The 16,723-nt window shown below is 50.7% G+C and overlaps 2 protein-coding genes across 3 annotated transcripts; one reads left to right on the top strand and one right to left on the bottom strand.

Moving 5' to 3' along the window:
- The first annotated feature begins 540 nt into the window (after window positions 1–540).
- dph7 (diphthamide biosynthesis 7) lies at window positions 541–12,984 on the top strand. 2 transcript variants are annotated; one of them, XM_056419998.1, is made up of 11 exons: window positions 541–623; window positions 1,130–1,300; window positions 9,802–9,932; window positions 10,083–10,170; window positions 10,719–10,816; window positions 10,892–11,049; window positions 11,504–11,576; window positions 11,664–11,729; window positions 11,836–12,008; window positions 12,101–12,435; window positions 12,527–12,984. In XM_056419998.1, exons 2-11 carry the CDS (start codon window positions 1,169–1,171, stop codon window positions 12,536–12,538), a joined length of 1,266 nt encoding a protein of 421 aa, XP_056275973.1. In that variant the 5' UTR covers window positions 541–623; window positions 1,130–1,168; the 3' UTR covers window positions 12,539–12,984. The 2 variants fall into 2 exon arrangements, with proteins under 2 accessions (XP_056275973.1, XP_056275972.1); XM_056419997.1 differs by lacking the exon at window positions 541–623 and having other exon boundaries at window positions 933–1,300.
- Window positions 12,985–13,056: 72 nt separating this feature from the next.
- Window positions 13,057–16,490, bottom strand: mrpl41 (mitochondrial ribosomal protein L41). The gene is made up of 2 exons (XM_056420001.1): window positions 16,391–16,490; window positions 13,057–13,567 (listed from the first exon to the last, which is right to left on the bottom strand). The coding sequence occupies exon 2, from the start codon at window positions 13,547–13,549 to the stop codon at window positions 13,142–13,144; it is 408 nt and encodes a 135-aa protein (XP_056275976.1). The 5' UTR covers window positions 13,550–13,567; window positions 16,391–16,490; the 3' UTR covers window positions 13,057–13,141.
- Window positions 16,491–16,723: the final 233 nt, after the last annotated feature.

The following is a 16,723-nucleotide window of genomic DNA, read 5'->3' as shown; positions in this document are numbered from 1 at the left end:
GACGCGTCACACCTCAATGTGACACACATATTTAAAAACACAACATTGGGTGAAGTGGACTAACAATGGCGTGTCTGTAATATAATACTCTGAGGATAACAAGCTTCAGCTTCACTCTTTCACGAAGGTCTCGTATTTTCTATTGTGTTTATTAACGCAGTACCCAACTTTGGCCAGCAGATGTCGCTGTTTAGCTATGTAATTATTACAAACTAAACTATTTGCAGCCCATTTTATATTTATATAAAGCCAACAACACAGTAACAAGAGGATTCAAAGGTAGGCGTCTGTCTTCTTCCTTTTTAAATCCACCTGCCTTTTGTGTATTTAGACTTGTGTCATCCGATTTGCTTTCGCACTCTTTTTTTTGCAGTGGATTGCAGTTTTTATTTTTTTATTCGGTAACATAGTTTGATAGCTAAATGGGCTTTAATATGAATCCATGTAGTACTTTTGTTGTGATACCTGCAACTAGAATAATGAAGTAAGCTATCTCTGACGTCGTACCAACGGGTACTCGATACTCCGTTTAATGATATTGTTTTCCAGTGGTCCTTGAATGCAACATTTTGCGCAGTGATGACGTAACGACGCAAAACTCTCCTGGAGTCGGTTCCTCACACGTGAGTTGTGTTGATAACAAGATGTTCTGTGGATATTCCGTGTTAAAAAGAGATTTAGACATATCAGTTCACCGGGTGTAGTAGCGTCTCCACCGGGTGTAGTGGGGTATAGAGTATAGTATATATAGTTATAGTTATAGTATATATCGAAGAGAACACAAGGGGGGAGGGGAGAACACACAACACTGACACGTAACAATGTACATGAGAAGGTTTGACACTGTATTACTAAATTAAACCAAGCAGGCATTCACGAGGACAGCTATACGTGTTCTCTGTAACAGCCGTCGTAACTTTGACAATAACGGACGCGTTCGGCTGAACGGTCTCCAGTTAACACGGTCGCCTCTTTAACCGTAACACCGGGTGTAGCGTCTCCTGTCTAGCGGGTCGGAGCTGGGATGAGCTACTTCGTTAGCCTCTTGGAAGCTAACTAGAGATGACGTTGCTTAGCTACAGCCTCGCGCGCTAACTGCTTCCTACACTCATGTCTTTGTGCCTCGCAGCTGCTGCATCTGGTACTGTGACGTCACGCCAAGGCGGCCATGGCGTGGAAGTCGAAGACCCGCAACGTGGCGGTGGTCGACACGGAGCTGAGCGCGGACGCGGTGGAGTGGTGCCCCGTGGCGCCGAGCCACGACGTCCTGGCCTGCGGGACGTACCAGCTCCATGAGGGGGTGAGACTGCCCAGGTGCACCCTGTGGTCCCTAGGTGCACCCTGTGGTCTCCAGGTGCACCCTGTGGTCTCCAGGTGCACCCTGTGGTCCCTACGTGCACCCTGTGGTCCCTAGGTGCACCCTGTGGTCCCTAGGTGCACCCTGTGGTCCCTAGGTGCACCCTGTGGTCTCCAGGTGCACCCTGTGGTCCCTAGGTGCACCCTGTGGTCCCTAGGTGCACCCTGTGGTCTCCAGGTGCACCCTGTGGTCTAGGTGCACCCTGTGGTCCCTAGGTGCACCCTGTGGTCCCTAGGTGCACCCTGTGGTCCCTAGGTGCACCCTGTGGTCCCTAGGTGCACCCTGTGGTCTCCAGGTGCATCCTGTGGTCTCCAGGTGCACCCTGTGGTCCCTACGTGCACCCTGTGGTCTCCAGGTGCACCCTGTGGTCCCTACGTGCACCCTGTGGTCTCCAGGTGCACCCTGTGGTCTCCAGGTGCACCCTGTGGTCTCCAGGTGCACCCTGTGGTCTCCAGGTGCACCCTGTGGTCCCTAGGTGCACCCTGTGGTCTCCAGGTGCACCCTGTGGTCTCCAGGTGCACCCTGTGGTCCCTAGGTGCACCCTGTGGTCTCCAGGTGCACCCTGTGGTCTCCAGGTGCACCCTGTGGTCCCTAGGTGCACCCTGTGGTCTCCAGGTGCACCCTGTGGTCTCCAGGTGCACCCTGTGGTCTCCAGGTGCACCCTGTGGTCTCCAGGTGCACCCTGTGGTCTCTAGGTGCACCCTGTGGTCTCCAGGTGCACCCTGTGGTCTCCAGGTGCACCCTGTGGTCTCCAGGTGCACCCTGTGGTCCCTAGGTGCACCCTGTGGTCTCCAGGTGCACCCTGTGGTCTCCAGGTGCACCCTGTGGTCTCCAGGTGCACCCTGTGGTCTCCAGGTGCACCCTGTGGTCCCTAGGTGCACCCTGTGGTCCCTAGGTGCACCCTGTGGTCCCTAGGTGCACCCTGTGGTCTCCAGGTGCACCCTGTGGTCTCCAGGTGCACCCTGTGGTCTCCAGGTGCACCCTGTGGTCCCTAGGTGCACCCTGTGGTCCAGGTGCACCCTGTGGTCTCCAGGTGCACCCTGTGGTCCATAGGTGCACCCTGTGGTCTCCAGGTGCACCCTGTGGTCTCCAGGTGCACCCTGTGGTCTCTAGGTGCACCCTGTGGTCTCCAGGTGCACCCTGTGGTCTCCAGGTGCACCCTGTGGTCTCCAGGTGCACCCTGTGGTCTCCAGGTGCACCCTGTGGTCCCTAGGTGCACCCTGTGGTCTCCAGGTGCACCCTGTGGTCTCCAGGTGCACCCTGTGGTCCCTAGGTGCACCCTGTGGTCTCCAGGTGCACCCTGTGGTCCCTAGGTGCACCCTGTGGTCTCCAGGTGCACCCTGTGGTCCCTAGGTGCACCCTGTGGTCTCCAGGTGCACCCTGTGGTCTCCAGGTGCACCCTGTGGTCTCCAGGTGCACCCTGTGGTCTCCAGGTGCACCCTGTGGTCTCCAGGTGCACCCTGTGGTCTCCAGGTGCACCCTGTGGTCTCCAGGTGCATCCTGTGGTCTCAGGTGCACCCTGTGGTCTCCAGGTGCACCCTGTGGTCCCAGGTGCACCCTGTGGTCTCCAGGTGCACCCTGTGGTCTCCAGGTGCACCCTGTGGTCCAGGTGCACCCTGTCTCCAGGTGCACCCTGTGGTCCCTAGGTGCACCCTGTGGTCTCCAGGTGCACCCTGTGGTCTCCAGGTGCACCCTGTGGTCCCTAGGTGCACCCTGTGGTCTCCAGGTGCACCCTGTGGTCCCTAGGTGCACCCTGTGGTCCCTAGGTGCACCCTGTGGTCTCCAGGTGCACCCTGTGGTCCCTAGGTGCACCCTGTGGTCTCCAGGTGCACCCTGTGGTCTCCAGGTGCACCCTGTGGTCTCTAGGTGCACCCTGTGGTCTCCAGGTGCACCCTGTGGTCTCTAGGTGCACCCTGTGGTCTCTAGGTGCACCCTGTGGTCTCTAGGTGCACCCTGTGGTCCCTACGTGCACCCTGTGGTCTCCAGGTGCACCCTGTGGTCTCTAGGTGCATCCTGTGGTCTCCAGGTGCACCCTGTGGTCTCCAGGTGCACCCTGTGGTCTCCAGGTGCATCCTGTGGTCTCCAGGTGCACCCTGTGGTCTCCAGGTGCATCCTGTGGTCTCCAGGTGCATCCTGTGGTCTCCAGGTGCACCCTGTGGTCCCTACGTGCACCCTGTGGTCTCTAGGTGCACCCTGTGGTCCCTAGGTGCACCCTGTGGTCTCTAGGTGCACCCTGTGGTCCCTAGGTGCACCCTGTGGTCTCCAGGTGCATCCTGTGGTCTCCAGGTGCACCCTGTGGTCTCCAGGTGCACCCTGTGGTCTCTAGGTGCACCCTGTGGTCCCAGGTGCACCTGTGGTCTCAGGTGCACCCTGTGGTCTCAGGTGCACCCTGTGGTCTCCAGGTGCACCCTGTGGTCTCCAGGTGCACCCTGTGGTCCCTAGGTGCACCTGTGGTCTCCAGGTGCACCCTGTGGTCCCAGGTGCACCCTGTGGTCTCAGGTGCACCCTGTGGTCTCCAGGTGCATCCCTGTGGTCCCCAGTGACACCCTGTCTCCAGGTGCCAAAACCTGTCGGACCAGGAAGGAAACTCCCAAATAACCCTTCAGGGGAAAAAGGAAGAAACCTGCAGGAGAGCAACAGAGGAGGATCCTCTCCAGGATGGACAGAACAATAGATGTCATGTGACCAGAAGGACAGATTTAGAGTTTAAATACATTCAATGAATGTGACAGAGTGTATGAATAGTTCATAGTAGGCATATTCCACGATGGAGACCTCCACGATCCATCAGGCAGATGGCGGTGGGGAGGAGGAGTGCGCCGAGTCTCTACAGTGGGCGGAGTCTCAACAGGACAGTGGCGTAGTCAGGAGCAGGAATTCCACGACCAGACCTCGATGATCCATCAGGCAGATAGGATCTATGCCGTCTCATAGGGTCCGATGACCCCATGAGACGTGAAGTCAAGGACTCGGAGAAAGCAGAGTTAGTATCGTGTGATTGAGAGATGAAAATTCATCCTTAAGGAGAAAAAAGAGGAGATAGGTGCTCAGTGTATCCTAAAACGTCCCCGCAGCTATAAGCCTATAGCAGCATATCAAGGGGCTGGACCAGGGCAAACCTGATTCAGCCCTAACTATAAACTCTGTCAAGAGGAAGGTCTTAAGTCTACTCTTAAGCGAGGTGACTGTGTCTGCCTCCCGGACTGAAATTGGAAGCTGGTTCCATAAAGAGGAGCTTGATAACTAAAGGCTCTGGCTCCCATTCTACTTTTTCAGACTCTAGGAACTACCAGTAGTCCGCATTTAGTGAGCGTAGCTCTCTAGTGGGGCAATATGGTACTACAAGCTCCTTAAGATATGATGGTGCATCACCAATCAAGGCTTTGTACGTTAAGAGAAGAATTTTAAAAGTGATTCTTGATTTTACTGGGAGCCAGTGCAGAGCAGCTAGTGCAGGAGTGATGTGATCTCTTTTCTTAGTTTTAGTGAGAACACGAGCAGCAGCATTCTGGATCAACTGGAGGGACCTAAGAGATTTATTAGAGCAGCCTGATAATAAGGAGTTGCAGTAATCCAGTCTCGAAGTAACGAACGTGAACCAATTTTTCTGCATCTTTTTGAGACTAGATGTGCCTGATTTTTGAAATATTACGTAGATGAAAGAATGCAGTCCTTGAGATTTGCTTTACGTGGGAGTTAAAGGACAAGTCCCGATCAAAGATAACGCCAAGATTCTTTACAGTGGTGTTGGATGCCAGGGCAATGCCGTCTACAGAATCCACATCACCAGATAATTGATCTCTGAGGTGCTCAGGGCGATTAAAATTACTTGGTTTTGTCTGAGTTTAACATCAAGAAGTTGCAGGTCATCCATGTTTTTATGTCTTTAAGACATGCTTGAATTTTACCGAGTTGGTTGCTCTCCTCTGGTTTTATCGATAAATATAGTTGAGTATCATCTGCATAACAATGAAAGTTTATGGAGTGTTTCCTGATAATATTGCCCAAAGGAAGCATGTATAAGGTAAATAAAATTGGTCCAAGCACAGAACCTTGTGGAACTCCGTGATTAACGTTGGTGGTTATCGGCGTCATCGTTTACAAATACAAACTGAGATCGATCTGATAAATAGGATTTAAACCAAATTAGTGCCGTGCCTGAAATGCCAATCGACTGCTCCAGTCTCTGTAACAGGATGTCATGGTCAATGGTGTCGAATGCAGCACTAAGGTCTAACAAGACCAGGACAGAGAGGAGTCCTTTATCTGCTGCCATTAAGAGGTCATTTGTAATTTTCACCAGTGCTGTCTCGGTGCTGTGGTGTTTTCTAAATCCTGATTGAAATTTCTCAAATAAACTATTATGATGTAGAAAGTCGCACAACTGATTTGCGACCACTTTCTCAAGGATCTTGGAGAGGAAGGGAGGTTAGAGATCGGTCTGTAGTTAGCCAACACCTCTGGATCCAGAGTGGGCTTCTTCAGGAGAGGTTTAATAACAGCCACTTTGAAGGAGTGTGGTACGTGGCCTGTTAGCAGAGACACATTGATAATATCTAATAGAGAGCCGCCAATTAAAGGCAGAACGTCTTTAAGCAGCCTCGTCGGGATGGGGTCCAAGAGACAGGTAGCCGTGTTCGAAGTAGAAACCGTTGAAGATAATTGGTCACGGTTGATGGGAGAAAAGCCCTCCAAATATACACCAGGGCATACAGCGGTTTCCAAGGCCATTCCACTTGAGGACAGATTGGCACTGGTTATGGGCAAGAGAATATTAATCTTGTCCCTAATAGTTAAAATCTTTTCATTAAAGAAGTTCATAAAGTCATTACCACTGAGGTCTATAGGAATGCTCGGCTCCACAGAGCTGTGACACTCTGTCAGCCTGGCTACAGTGCTGAAGAGAAACCTGGGGTTGTTCTTATTTTTCTCTATTACTGATGAGTAATAGGCTGCTCTGGCATTACGGAGGGCCTTCTTATATGTTTTAAGACTATCTCGCCAAACTAAGCGGGATTCTTGAGATTAGTTGAACGCCATATGCGTTCAAGCTTCGTGACGTTGCTTCAGTTTGCGGGTCTGAGGGTTATACCAGGGAGCAAACCTCCTCTTCCTCACTGTCTTCTTCTTCAGAGGGGCTATCGAGTCCAGTGTCATTCTCAGAGAGCCTGTGGCACTGTCAACAAGATGATCAATCTGGGACGGACTAAAGTTAGACCAGGAGTCCTCTGTTATATTGAGACGTGGTATCGAATCAAATGCAGAAGGAATCGCTTCTTTAAATTTAGCTACAGCACTGTCAGTTAGACATCTGGTGTAGAAACTTTTGACTAACGGAGTACACTCCGGTAGTATAAATTCAAAAGGTATGAGGTTGTGGTCTGACAGAAGAGGATTCTGTGGGAAGACGTTCAAATGCTCAATGTCAACGCCATAAGTAAGAACAAGATCAAGCGTGTGGCCAAAGCTGTGAGTGGTTTCTGTACTCTCTGACAGAAGCCAATCGAGTCCAACAAGGAGATGAATGCAGCACTAAGGCAATCATTATCAACATCCACATGGATATTAAAATCTCCAACAATAATAACTTTATCGGTTTTAAGAACCAAACTTGATATAAATTCTGAGAATTCAGATATAAACTCTGAATATGGACCTGGTGGCCGGTACAGAATCACAAATCGAATTGGCTGTAGTGTTTTCCAGGTTGGATGTGAAAGACTAAGAACAAAGCTTTCAAATGAGGTGTAGTGTAATTTTGGTTGAGGATTAATTAATAGGCTCGATTCAAAGATGGCTGCTACTCCACCTCCTCGACCGGTGCCTCGAGGAATGTGAGTATTAATATGACTTGGAGGAGTCGATTCATTCAGGCAGACATATTCTTCATGGCTCAGCCAGGTTTCAGTGAGACAACATAAATCAATGTGATTATCTGATATTAAATCATTTAGTAACACAGCTTTAGATGACAGAGATCGAATATTTAGGAGACCACATTTAATAGACCTATTTTGTTGCACTGCTGAAATAATGGTGTTAACTTGTATAAGGTTATTGTGTTCGACTCCTCTTCTGCTTACTTTTGATTTATTTAATTGAAGTGGCCGTGGGACAGACACAGTCTCTACTCTAAAGTCAAGGGTGGGTAACTGCTCGAATGGAAGAGCAGAGAAGGGTGTTAAACTACAACTCTGCTCCCGGTTCCTGATCTGAACCCTGGGTTGTCATGGATTAAGTCCGGTGATCAACTTGGTCATATTCGCAGAAATGAGACGCTCCGTCCAACGTGGGATGAATGCCGTCTCTCCTCATCAGATCAGGCTTTCCCCAGAAAGTCTTCCAGTTGTCTACGTAGCCCACATTATTCGCTGGGCACCACCTCGACAGCCAGCGGTTGAAAGACGACATTCGGCTATACAATTCGTCTGTCTGCAAATTTGGGAGAGGGCCAGAGAAAATTACGGTGTCCGACAACGTCTTGGCATAAGCACACACCGATTCCACATTAATTTTAGTGACTTCCGACCGACGGGCTCGGGCGTCATTACCACCGGCGTGTATTACAATCTGACTGTATCTCCGCTTGTCCTTAGCCAGCAGCTTCAAACAAGACTCCACGTCGCCCGCTCTGGCCCCCGGGAGGCACACGACTCTGGTCCGCGGCTTCGCTGTTTTCACGTTACTGACTATAGAGCTCCCGATAACCAGGGTGTGTTCCTCAGTGTGTCGCTGAGCAGGGAAAACTGGTTTGAAACGTGAAGTGGTTGGTGCACAGCGGGCTTCTGTGTAGACTTACTACTCCTGCGAACAGTTACCCAACCACCCGGCTGCACGGTTACCGCCGGGGAACAGCTATCAGCTGACTGTAGCTCCGCGCCGACTACGGGAGAGGGCGGGCTAACTAGCATAGCTGTCTGAGCTTCGATAGCGCGGAGCCGTGCATCTAACCCACTTAGACCTGCCTCCAACCTGCAAATAAACTACACTTGTTGCATGTATCGTTATCATTAAGGGAGGCAGGGGGATAACTATACATGAGACACACTGAGCAAGAGGGAGCGGGAGGGAGAGAAGAAGAAGTCATGCTCGCTGTTGAGCTGGCAACCAGAGCTTACCGGAAGAGTGAGATGATGCGTTCAGGAGCAGCTGGGAGAAAAAAAATCACTCCGGAGACACAGCAATGAATGATGGGTAAAGATGGTGCTCGGGACATTCACACTCTGTGCCTGACCATGTGGTCCATAGGTGCACCCTGTGGTCCCTAGGTGCACCCTGTGGTCTCCAGGTGCATCCTGTGGTCCCTAGGTGCACCCTGTGGTCTCCAGGTGCACCCTGTGGTCCCTAGGTGCACCCTGTGGTCTCCAGGTGCACCCTGTGGTCCAGGTGCACCCTGTGGTCCCTAGGTGCACCCTGTGGTCTCCAGGTGCATCCTGTGGTCCCTACGTGCACCCTGTGGTCCCTAGGTGCACCCTGTGGTCTCCAGGTGCACCCTGTGGTCCCTAGGTGCACCATGTGGTCCATAGGTGCACCCTGTGGTCTCCAGGTGCACCCTGTGGTCTCCATGTGCACCCTGTGGTCTCTAGGTGCACCCTGTGGTCTCCAGGTGCACCCTGTGGTCTCCAGGTGCACCCTGTGGTCCCTAGGTGCACCCTGTGGTCTCCAGGTGCACCCTGTGGTCCCTAGGTGCACCCTGTGGTCTCTAGGTGCACCCTGTGGTCTCCAGGTGCACCCTGTGGTCCCTAGGTGCACCCTGTGGTCTCCAGGTGCACCCTGTGGTCTCCAGGTGCACCCTGTGGTCCCTAGGTGCACCCTGTGGTCTCCAGGTGCACCCTGTGGTCCCTACGTGCACCCTGTGGTCTCTAGGTGCACCCTGTGGTCTCCAGGTGCACCCTGTGGTCCCTAGGTGCACCCTGTGGTCCCTAGGTGCACCCTGTGGTCTCCAGGTGCACCCTGTGGTCCCTAGGTGCACCCTGTGGTCCCTAGGTGCACCCTGTGGTCCCTAGGTGCACCCTGTGGTCTCCAGGTGCACCCTGTGGTCTCCAGGTGCACCCTGTGGTCCCTAGGTGCACCATGTGGTCCATAGGTGCACCCTGTGGTCTCCAGGTGCACCCTGTGGTTATTGGAGTTCACACAGCATATTTATTGCTTTGTAAAGCCACGGTCATTATAATATGATTAATCACACACACACACAGTCACACACACACATAGTAACACACACACACATAGTAACACACACACATAGTAACACACACACACAGTAACACACACACATAGTAACACACACACACATAGTAACACACACACACACATAGTAACACACACACATAGTAACACACACACACAGTTCTTATTTTGTGTGACTTGTATGCAGCAGAAACGTGTCCATACTGGGGCCACGGTCTGATGGTGATGATGTCACTTTTACCCACTTCCTGAAGGTGGGGGAGGAGGACGCCCCCCCGACCCGGACAGGTCGCTTGTACCTGTTTGAGTTCCGGGAGGAATCCAGCAGCGCTCCTCTCAGCGAGCTGCAGCGCCTCCACACGGCGGCCATCTTGGACCTGAAATGGTGAGCAATCCGGCGTGGCCCCGGCGTGACTCCGGCGTGGCTCCGGCGTGGCTCCGGCGTGGCCCCGGCGTGGCTCCGGCGTGGCCCCGGCGTGGCTCCGGCGTGGCTTCCTGACGCGGCCGCTCGGCTTGACTCTTCCTGTGTTGCCAGGTGCCACGTGGCGCTGTCGGGGCGCGCCGTGCTGGGGATGGCCGCTGCCACCGGAGAGCTGCAGCTGTACACGCTGTGGGACAGTCAGGTGAGAGGTCAGAGCTGTTATAACCTCTTCATGTGTTATAACCTCTTATAACCTCTTCATGTGTTATAACCTCTTCCTGTGTGTTATAACCTCATCATGTGTTATAACCTCTTCATGTGTTATAACCTCTTCATGTGCTATAACCTCTTCGTGTGCTATAACCTCTTCGTGTGTTATAACCTCTTTGTGTGTTATAACCTCTTCGTGTGTTATAACCTCTTCGTGTGTTATAACCTCTTCCTGTGTGTTATAACCTCTTCATGTGTTATAACCTCTTCATGTGTGTTATAACCTCTTCGTGTGTTATAACCTCTTCCTGTGTGTTATAACCTCTTCATGTGTTATAACCTCTTCATGTGTTATAACCTCTTCATGTGTTATAACCTCTTCGTGTGTTATAACCTCTTCATGTGTTATAACCTCTTCATGTGTTATAACCTCTTCATGTGTTATAACCTCTTCCTGTGTGTTATAACCTCTTCGTGTGTTATAACCTCTTTGTGTGTTATAACCTCTTCATGTGTTATAACCTCTCCCCGTGTGTTCAGGAGGGAGGCGGCCGCAGGCTGCAGGCTCTGAGCTGCCTGGAGGTGGGAGCAGAGCGTCTGGCTCTGTCATTGGACTGGTCCACTGGACGGATGGACAGGTACCGCTGTGTGTCCTTATAATGCATGAGGATGAACCTGTTCATATGTATGTGTGTGTGTGTGTGTGTGAGCAGCAGTGATGTGCGGGTGGTGTGCAGTGACTCTGCGGGGGGGCTCAGCCTTCTCTCATTGGCTGAGGGCTCTCTGGTGGCTGTGGTCCAGTGGAAGGCTCACGACTTCGAGGCCTGGATCTCGGCCTTCTCCTACTGGGACACGCAGCTCGTTTACTCCGGTAACTCTTCACCTCGTTAACCCGTCACATCAAACATCAACACAGCAGAGCGGACATGTTGTCCATCGGCTCCATGGTCCTTCTTGGGGGCCGTTGGCCTGATGGACAGATGGTTGTGTGTGGAGCCACAGGCTGTTAGGGATGTGTGCTAACAACTACAGACATGTTTATTCAGTGTGTGTGTGTGTGTGTCTCTCTCTGTGTGTGTGTGTCTCTCTCTCTCTCTGTGTGTGTCTCTCTCTGTGTGTGTGTGTGTCTCTCTCTCTGTGTGTATCTCTGTGTGTGTGTGTGTCTCTCTCTCTCTGTGTGTGTATCTCTGTGTGTGTGTGTCTCTCTCTCTCTGTATCTCTGTGTGTGTGTGTGTGTGTCTCTCTCTCTGTGTGTATCTCTGTGTGTGTGTGTGTGTGTGTCTCTCTCTCTCTGTGTGTATCTGTGTGTGTGTGTGTGTCAACAGGTGGTGATGATTGTAAACTCAAAGGCTGGGATCTGCGTGTTGGTCCTTCTTCACCAACGTTCACCAGTAAACGGTGAGTCTGCAGGTTTTGGTCCATTTAGGCGAAGCACACCAACCGGTTCTGACTGGTTCTGACCGGTTCTGCTCTGTTCTCTTGAAGACACTCGATGGGTGTGTGCAGCATAGTCAGCAGCCCCCACCGGGAGCACATCCTGGCTACAGGCAGGTAAATGTCCCAGTGAACGACCTTTTACTTCCTCTGCCTTCAGTCATGTGACCTCAGTCATGTGACCTGAGTCACGTGACTCAGTCTCCGTGTTCTGCGTGTGCAGCTATGATGAGCAGGTGCTGCTGTGGGACGGCAGGAGCATGCGTCAGCCTCTCAGCGAGACGCCGGTGGGCGGCGGCGTGTGGAGGCTCAAGTGGCATCCGACCAATCGGCACCTGCTGCTGGCCGCCTGCATGCACAACGACTTCCACGTGCTGCACTGCCGGCGGGCGCTCGGTGAGCGGGACTTTAGTCCTCTTTGTTCGTGAATAAGAGCCCGGCTCGAGCCTTTAGTGAATGTCTCACATCGATGTGTTCCGGTGGCCCAGAGGGCGCTGGAGGGGCGTGTCCCGTCGCCGCCTCCTACAGCCTCCACGACTCGCTGGCCTACGGAGCCGACTGGTCCCGGCTGACCCCGGAGGAGCCGGAGGAGCGCCTCGCAGAGGGCGGAGGTCACCTGAGGATTCAGGACGAGTCTCCCACCGCCAGCTGTGACCCGTCCGTGGAGGCCGCTGCAGGCGGTGCGGCGCCCTCCGGGACCCCCGATGCAGGCCCCGCCCTGAAACCTGACGGGGATGCCCAATCGCTCTCCTCTCTGCTGGCCAGCTGCTCCTTCTATGACCACATGCTGCACGTGTGGCGCTGGGACTGGACTCCGGCTGCAGTGAGTTAGCCCAACTAGTCCTCACACCTTATATTTTCATAATGACTTGATGTGTGAAAGCTTGTATTTAAACAAATGGCTGCCGGTGCAGTGCGTCCTGTAGGATCAACACCACACACCTTCATTATGGACCACGTGGTCCTCCAGAGGAGCTTCTCTTCATTTGGACCCGTCGGGCTCCTGGATTCAGTGAAGCATGGACATGTTTTAGTCATGAACCTCGTCTCTATGATTGGAAACATTCTCACAGGATAACAGAGAAATGAGCCACTGAGCTGCTGGTTACACTTCCTGGTCATGAGAGCAGAGTGAAATATACGCTATTAAATCCTCTGTTTAGGAGAATAACTATCAATAGCCTCAGGATGAGGCTTTGTCACGATGCCAAATTTAGAACTTCGATACCATATCTGCCATAAGTATCACGATACGGCTCTATTTATTTATAATGGTAATAAATAAAACATCTGTATGGTTCCCTTTATACCAGTTTTTTGAACAGTGAGATCTGATCGTGCTATTTTAATAAAGTATCGATACTAAAAAATATGCAAAACTGTATCCCTGAATATACGGTTACCGCGGTTACATATACTTTATAACCTTTACAACGACAGCATAGATTATAGACCCATGTGATTTATTTAGCCGGATCAAGTCATCACATGTAGGAACAGATGTTCCCCTGAACACACACACACACACTTTAGCGCACATAGTTCTTGGGGTACAGCTTGAAGAGCTTCCCCTCCTGTTGGCTCTCAAACCCATATTTCTCCAGCTGTTCTTTGTTGAAGACGCCCTCCTGAAAGTCTTTCTTGATCTGAGGGGCGACCACGTCGGCGAACACGCTCCGGGCCGTGAGCGGCGGCTCGGTTCCCCGGGGGCAGCGGTACGAGACGTAGGCTTTCAGCTTGAATCCCTCCAGGTCGGGCACCACGAACTCCGGGATCATGCTCCGGATGCTGATGAACTTCCTGCTGGAGAGCCTCAGCCCGGTGGGCCTGGAGCCCCGGCCCTTGTTGTGGGTCCGGGCGCCCTTCTTGCTGGTGAACTCAGCCATCCGGTCTGCGCCTCGCACCAGACCCCTCAGCAGCGTGGACAGCACCCCCATCCTGTCAGGACAGAACACCTGTGGAGACGACATCATTGGTTTACATCCCAATTCAGGTACAGACGGCATACATACAGGGTTCATCCTCATGACCAATGAACAGGTTCATCCTCATGTCCAATGAACAGGTTCATCCTCATGTCCAATGAACAGGTTCATCCTCATGACCAATGAACAGGTTCATCCTCATGACCAATGAACAGGTTCATCACATGACCAATGAACAGGTTCATCCTCACGACCAATGAACAGGTTCATCCACATGACCAGTGAACAGGTTCATCCACATGACCAATGAACAGGTTCATCCTCATGACCAATGAACAGGTTCATCCACACGACCAATGAACAGGTTCATCCACATGACCAATGAACAGGTTCATCCTCATGTCCAATGAACAGGTTCATCCACATGACCAATGAACAGGTTCATCCCCATGACCAATGAACAGGGTTCATCCTCATGACCAATGAACAGGTTCATCCACATGACCAATCAACAGGTTCATCCTCATGACCAATGAACAGGTTCATCCACATGACCAATGAACAGGTTCATCCTCACGACCAATGAACAGGTTCATCCTCACGACCAATGAACAGGTTCATCCACACGACCAATGAACAGGTTCATCCACACGACCAATGAACAGGTTCATCCACATGACCAATGAACAGGTTCATCCTCATGACCAATGAACAGGTTCATCCACATGACCAATGAACAGGTTCATCCTCATGACCAATGAACAGGTTCATCCACCGACCAATGAACAGGTTCATCCTCATGACCAATGAACAGGTTCATCCTCATGACCAATGAACAGGTTCATCCACATGACCAATGAACAGGTTCATCCTCATGACCAATGAACAGGTTCATCCTCATGACCAATGAACAGGTTCATCCACATGACCAATGAACAGGTTCATCCTCATGACCAATGAACAGGTTCATCCTCACGACCAATGAACAGGTTCATCCTCATGACCAATGAACAGGTTCATCCTCACGACCAATGAACAGGTTCATCCATGACCAATGAACAGGTTCATCCTCATGACCAATGAACAGGTTCATCCTCATGACCAATGAACAGGTTCATCCTCACGACCAATGAACAGGTTCATCCTCATGACCAATGAACAGGTTCATCCACATGACCAATGAACAGGTTCATCCTCATGACCAATGAACAGGTTCATCCTCATGACCAATGAACAGGTTCATCCACATGACCAATGAACAGGTTCATCCTCATGACCAATGAACAGGTTCATCACCATGACCAATGAACAGGTTCATCACATGACCAATGAACAGGTTCATCCTCATGACCAATGAACAGGTTCATCCACATGACCAATGAACAGGTTCATCCTCATGACCAATGAACAGGTTCATCCTCATGACCAATGAACAGGTTCATCCTCATGACCAATGAACAGGTTCATCCTCATGACCAATGAACAGGTTCATCCTCATGACCAATGAACAGGTTCATCCTCATGACCAATGAACAGGTTCATCCACATGACCAATGAACAGGTTCATCCTCATGAACAATGAACAGGTTCATCCTCATGACCAATGAACAGGTTCATCCTCATGACCAATGAACAGGTTCATCCTCATGACCAATGAACAGGTTCATCCTCATGACCAATGAACAGGTTCATCCTCACGACCAATGAACAGGTTCATCCTCATGAACAATGAACAGGTTCATCCACATGACCAATGAACAGGTTCATCCTCATGACCAATGAACAGGTTCATCCTCATGACCAATGAACAGGTTCATCCTCATGACCAATGAACAGGTTCATCCTCATGACCAATGAACAGGTTCATCCACATGACCAATGAACAGGTTCATCCTCATGACCAATGAACAGGTTCATCCACATGACCAATGAACAGGTTCATCCTCATGACCAATGAACAGGTTCATCCTCATGACCAATGAACAGGTTCATCCTCATGACCAATGAACAGGTTCATCCACATGACCAATGAACAGGTTCATCCTCATGACCAATGAACAGGTTCATCCTCACGACCAATGAACAGGTTCATCCTCACGACCAATGAACAGGTTCATCCTCACGACCAATGAACAGGTTCATCCACACGACCAATGAACAGGTTCATCCTCATGACCAATGAACAGGTTCATCCTCATGACCAATGAACAGGTTCATCCACATGACCAATGAACAGGTTCATCCACATGACCAATGAACAGGTTCATCATGAACAGGTTCATCCTCATGACCAATGAACAGGTTCATCCTCATGACCAATGAACAGGTTCATCCTCATGACCAATGAACAGGTTCATCCACATGACCAATGAACAGGGTTCATCCTCACGACCAATGAACAGGTTCATCCTCATGAACAATGAACAGGTTCATCCTCATGACCAATGAACAGGTTCATCCTCATGACCAATGAACAGGTTCATCCTCATGACCAATGAACAGGGTTTATTTTTTTCAAGGATTTTTCCAGGACTGGAAATAACAAAAATAAATATTCCATAACTTTTCCAGGTTTTCCATGACCGCATGAACCATGTTAACATGACCGAGATTATAACGCTGTTAAAATATTATCGTAAAAAGGTAATTAAACATGCGGAACATGTGTAGGTTAGCTGGGTTGTTTGTTACGGTAGCTCGCGTTAGCTTCCTGGCGAGAATTCACGAGCCTTATAACGCTGTATTATCGTCTGCTTCAAGTTAACTAACAATTCAAGTTACTAAAATAGTCGTTACCGTCTAAATATGTTTAATTGCCCGTAAGTTCATACATTTGTACACAACTCTTCTCACCTTGAGCACACTGTTGGTCCGCTGAATGTAATGTTACGGGCTGTGCAAGGAAACACTCAGTGATTGGTCAAAAGCCAAGCCCCTCCACCAATCACAAGCAGCGATACTAGCACTGGACTGTCACTGATTGCGGTGCATCAAGTTAACCGGAACTACGGAGAACCCAACTAGATTGTCCTTCAAAATAAAATGCTCAAAAGGCGCATTCGGTATGCGCAAAGGAAATATGTATCTTGTTCTGTGTTAATATCGATGGGAACTATGAGTAAAACCTAGTTATTGAATTTCACCTTCAATCCCCTTAAATCACAGTCCATAACACCTTCAGCCCGT

Source organism: Pseudoliparis swirei, chromosome 7 (genome assembly GCF_029220125.1).
Source record: "Pseudoliparis swirei isolate HS2019 ecotype Mariana Trench chromosome 7, NWPU_hadal_v1, whole genome shotgun sequence".
In the NCBI taxonomy this organism is placed as follows: domain Eukaryota; kingdom Metazoa; phylum Chordata; class Actinopteri; order Perciformes; family Liparidae; genus Pseudoliparis; species Pseudoliparis swirei.
The sequence above is the reverse complement of the archived record's forward strand: the minus strand, read 5'-3'. Positions and strand labels throughout refer to the sequence as shown.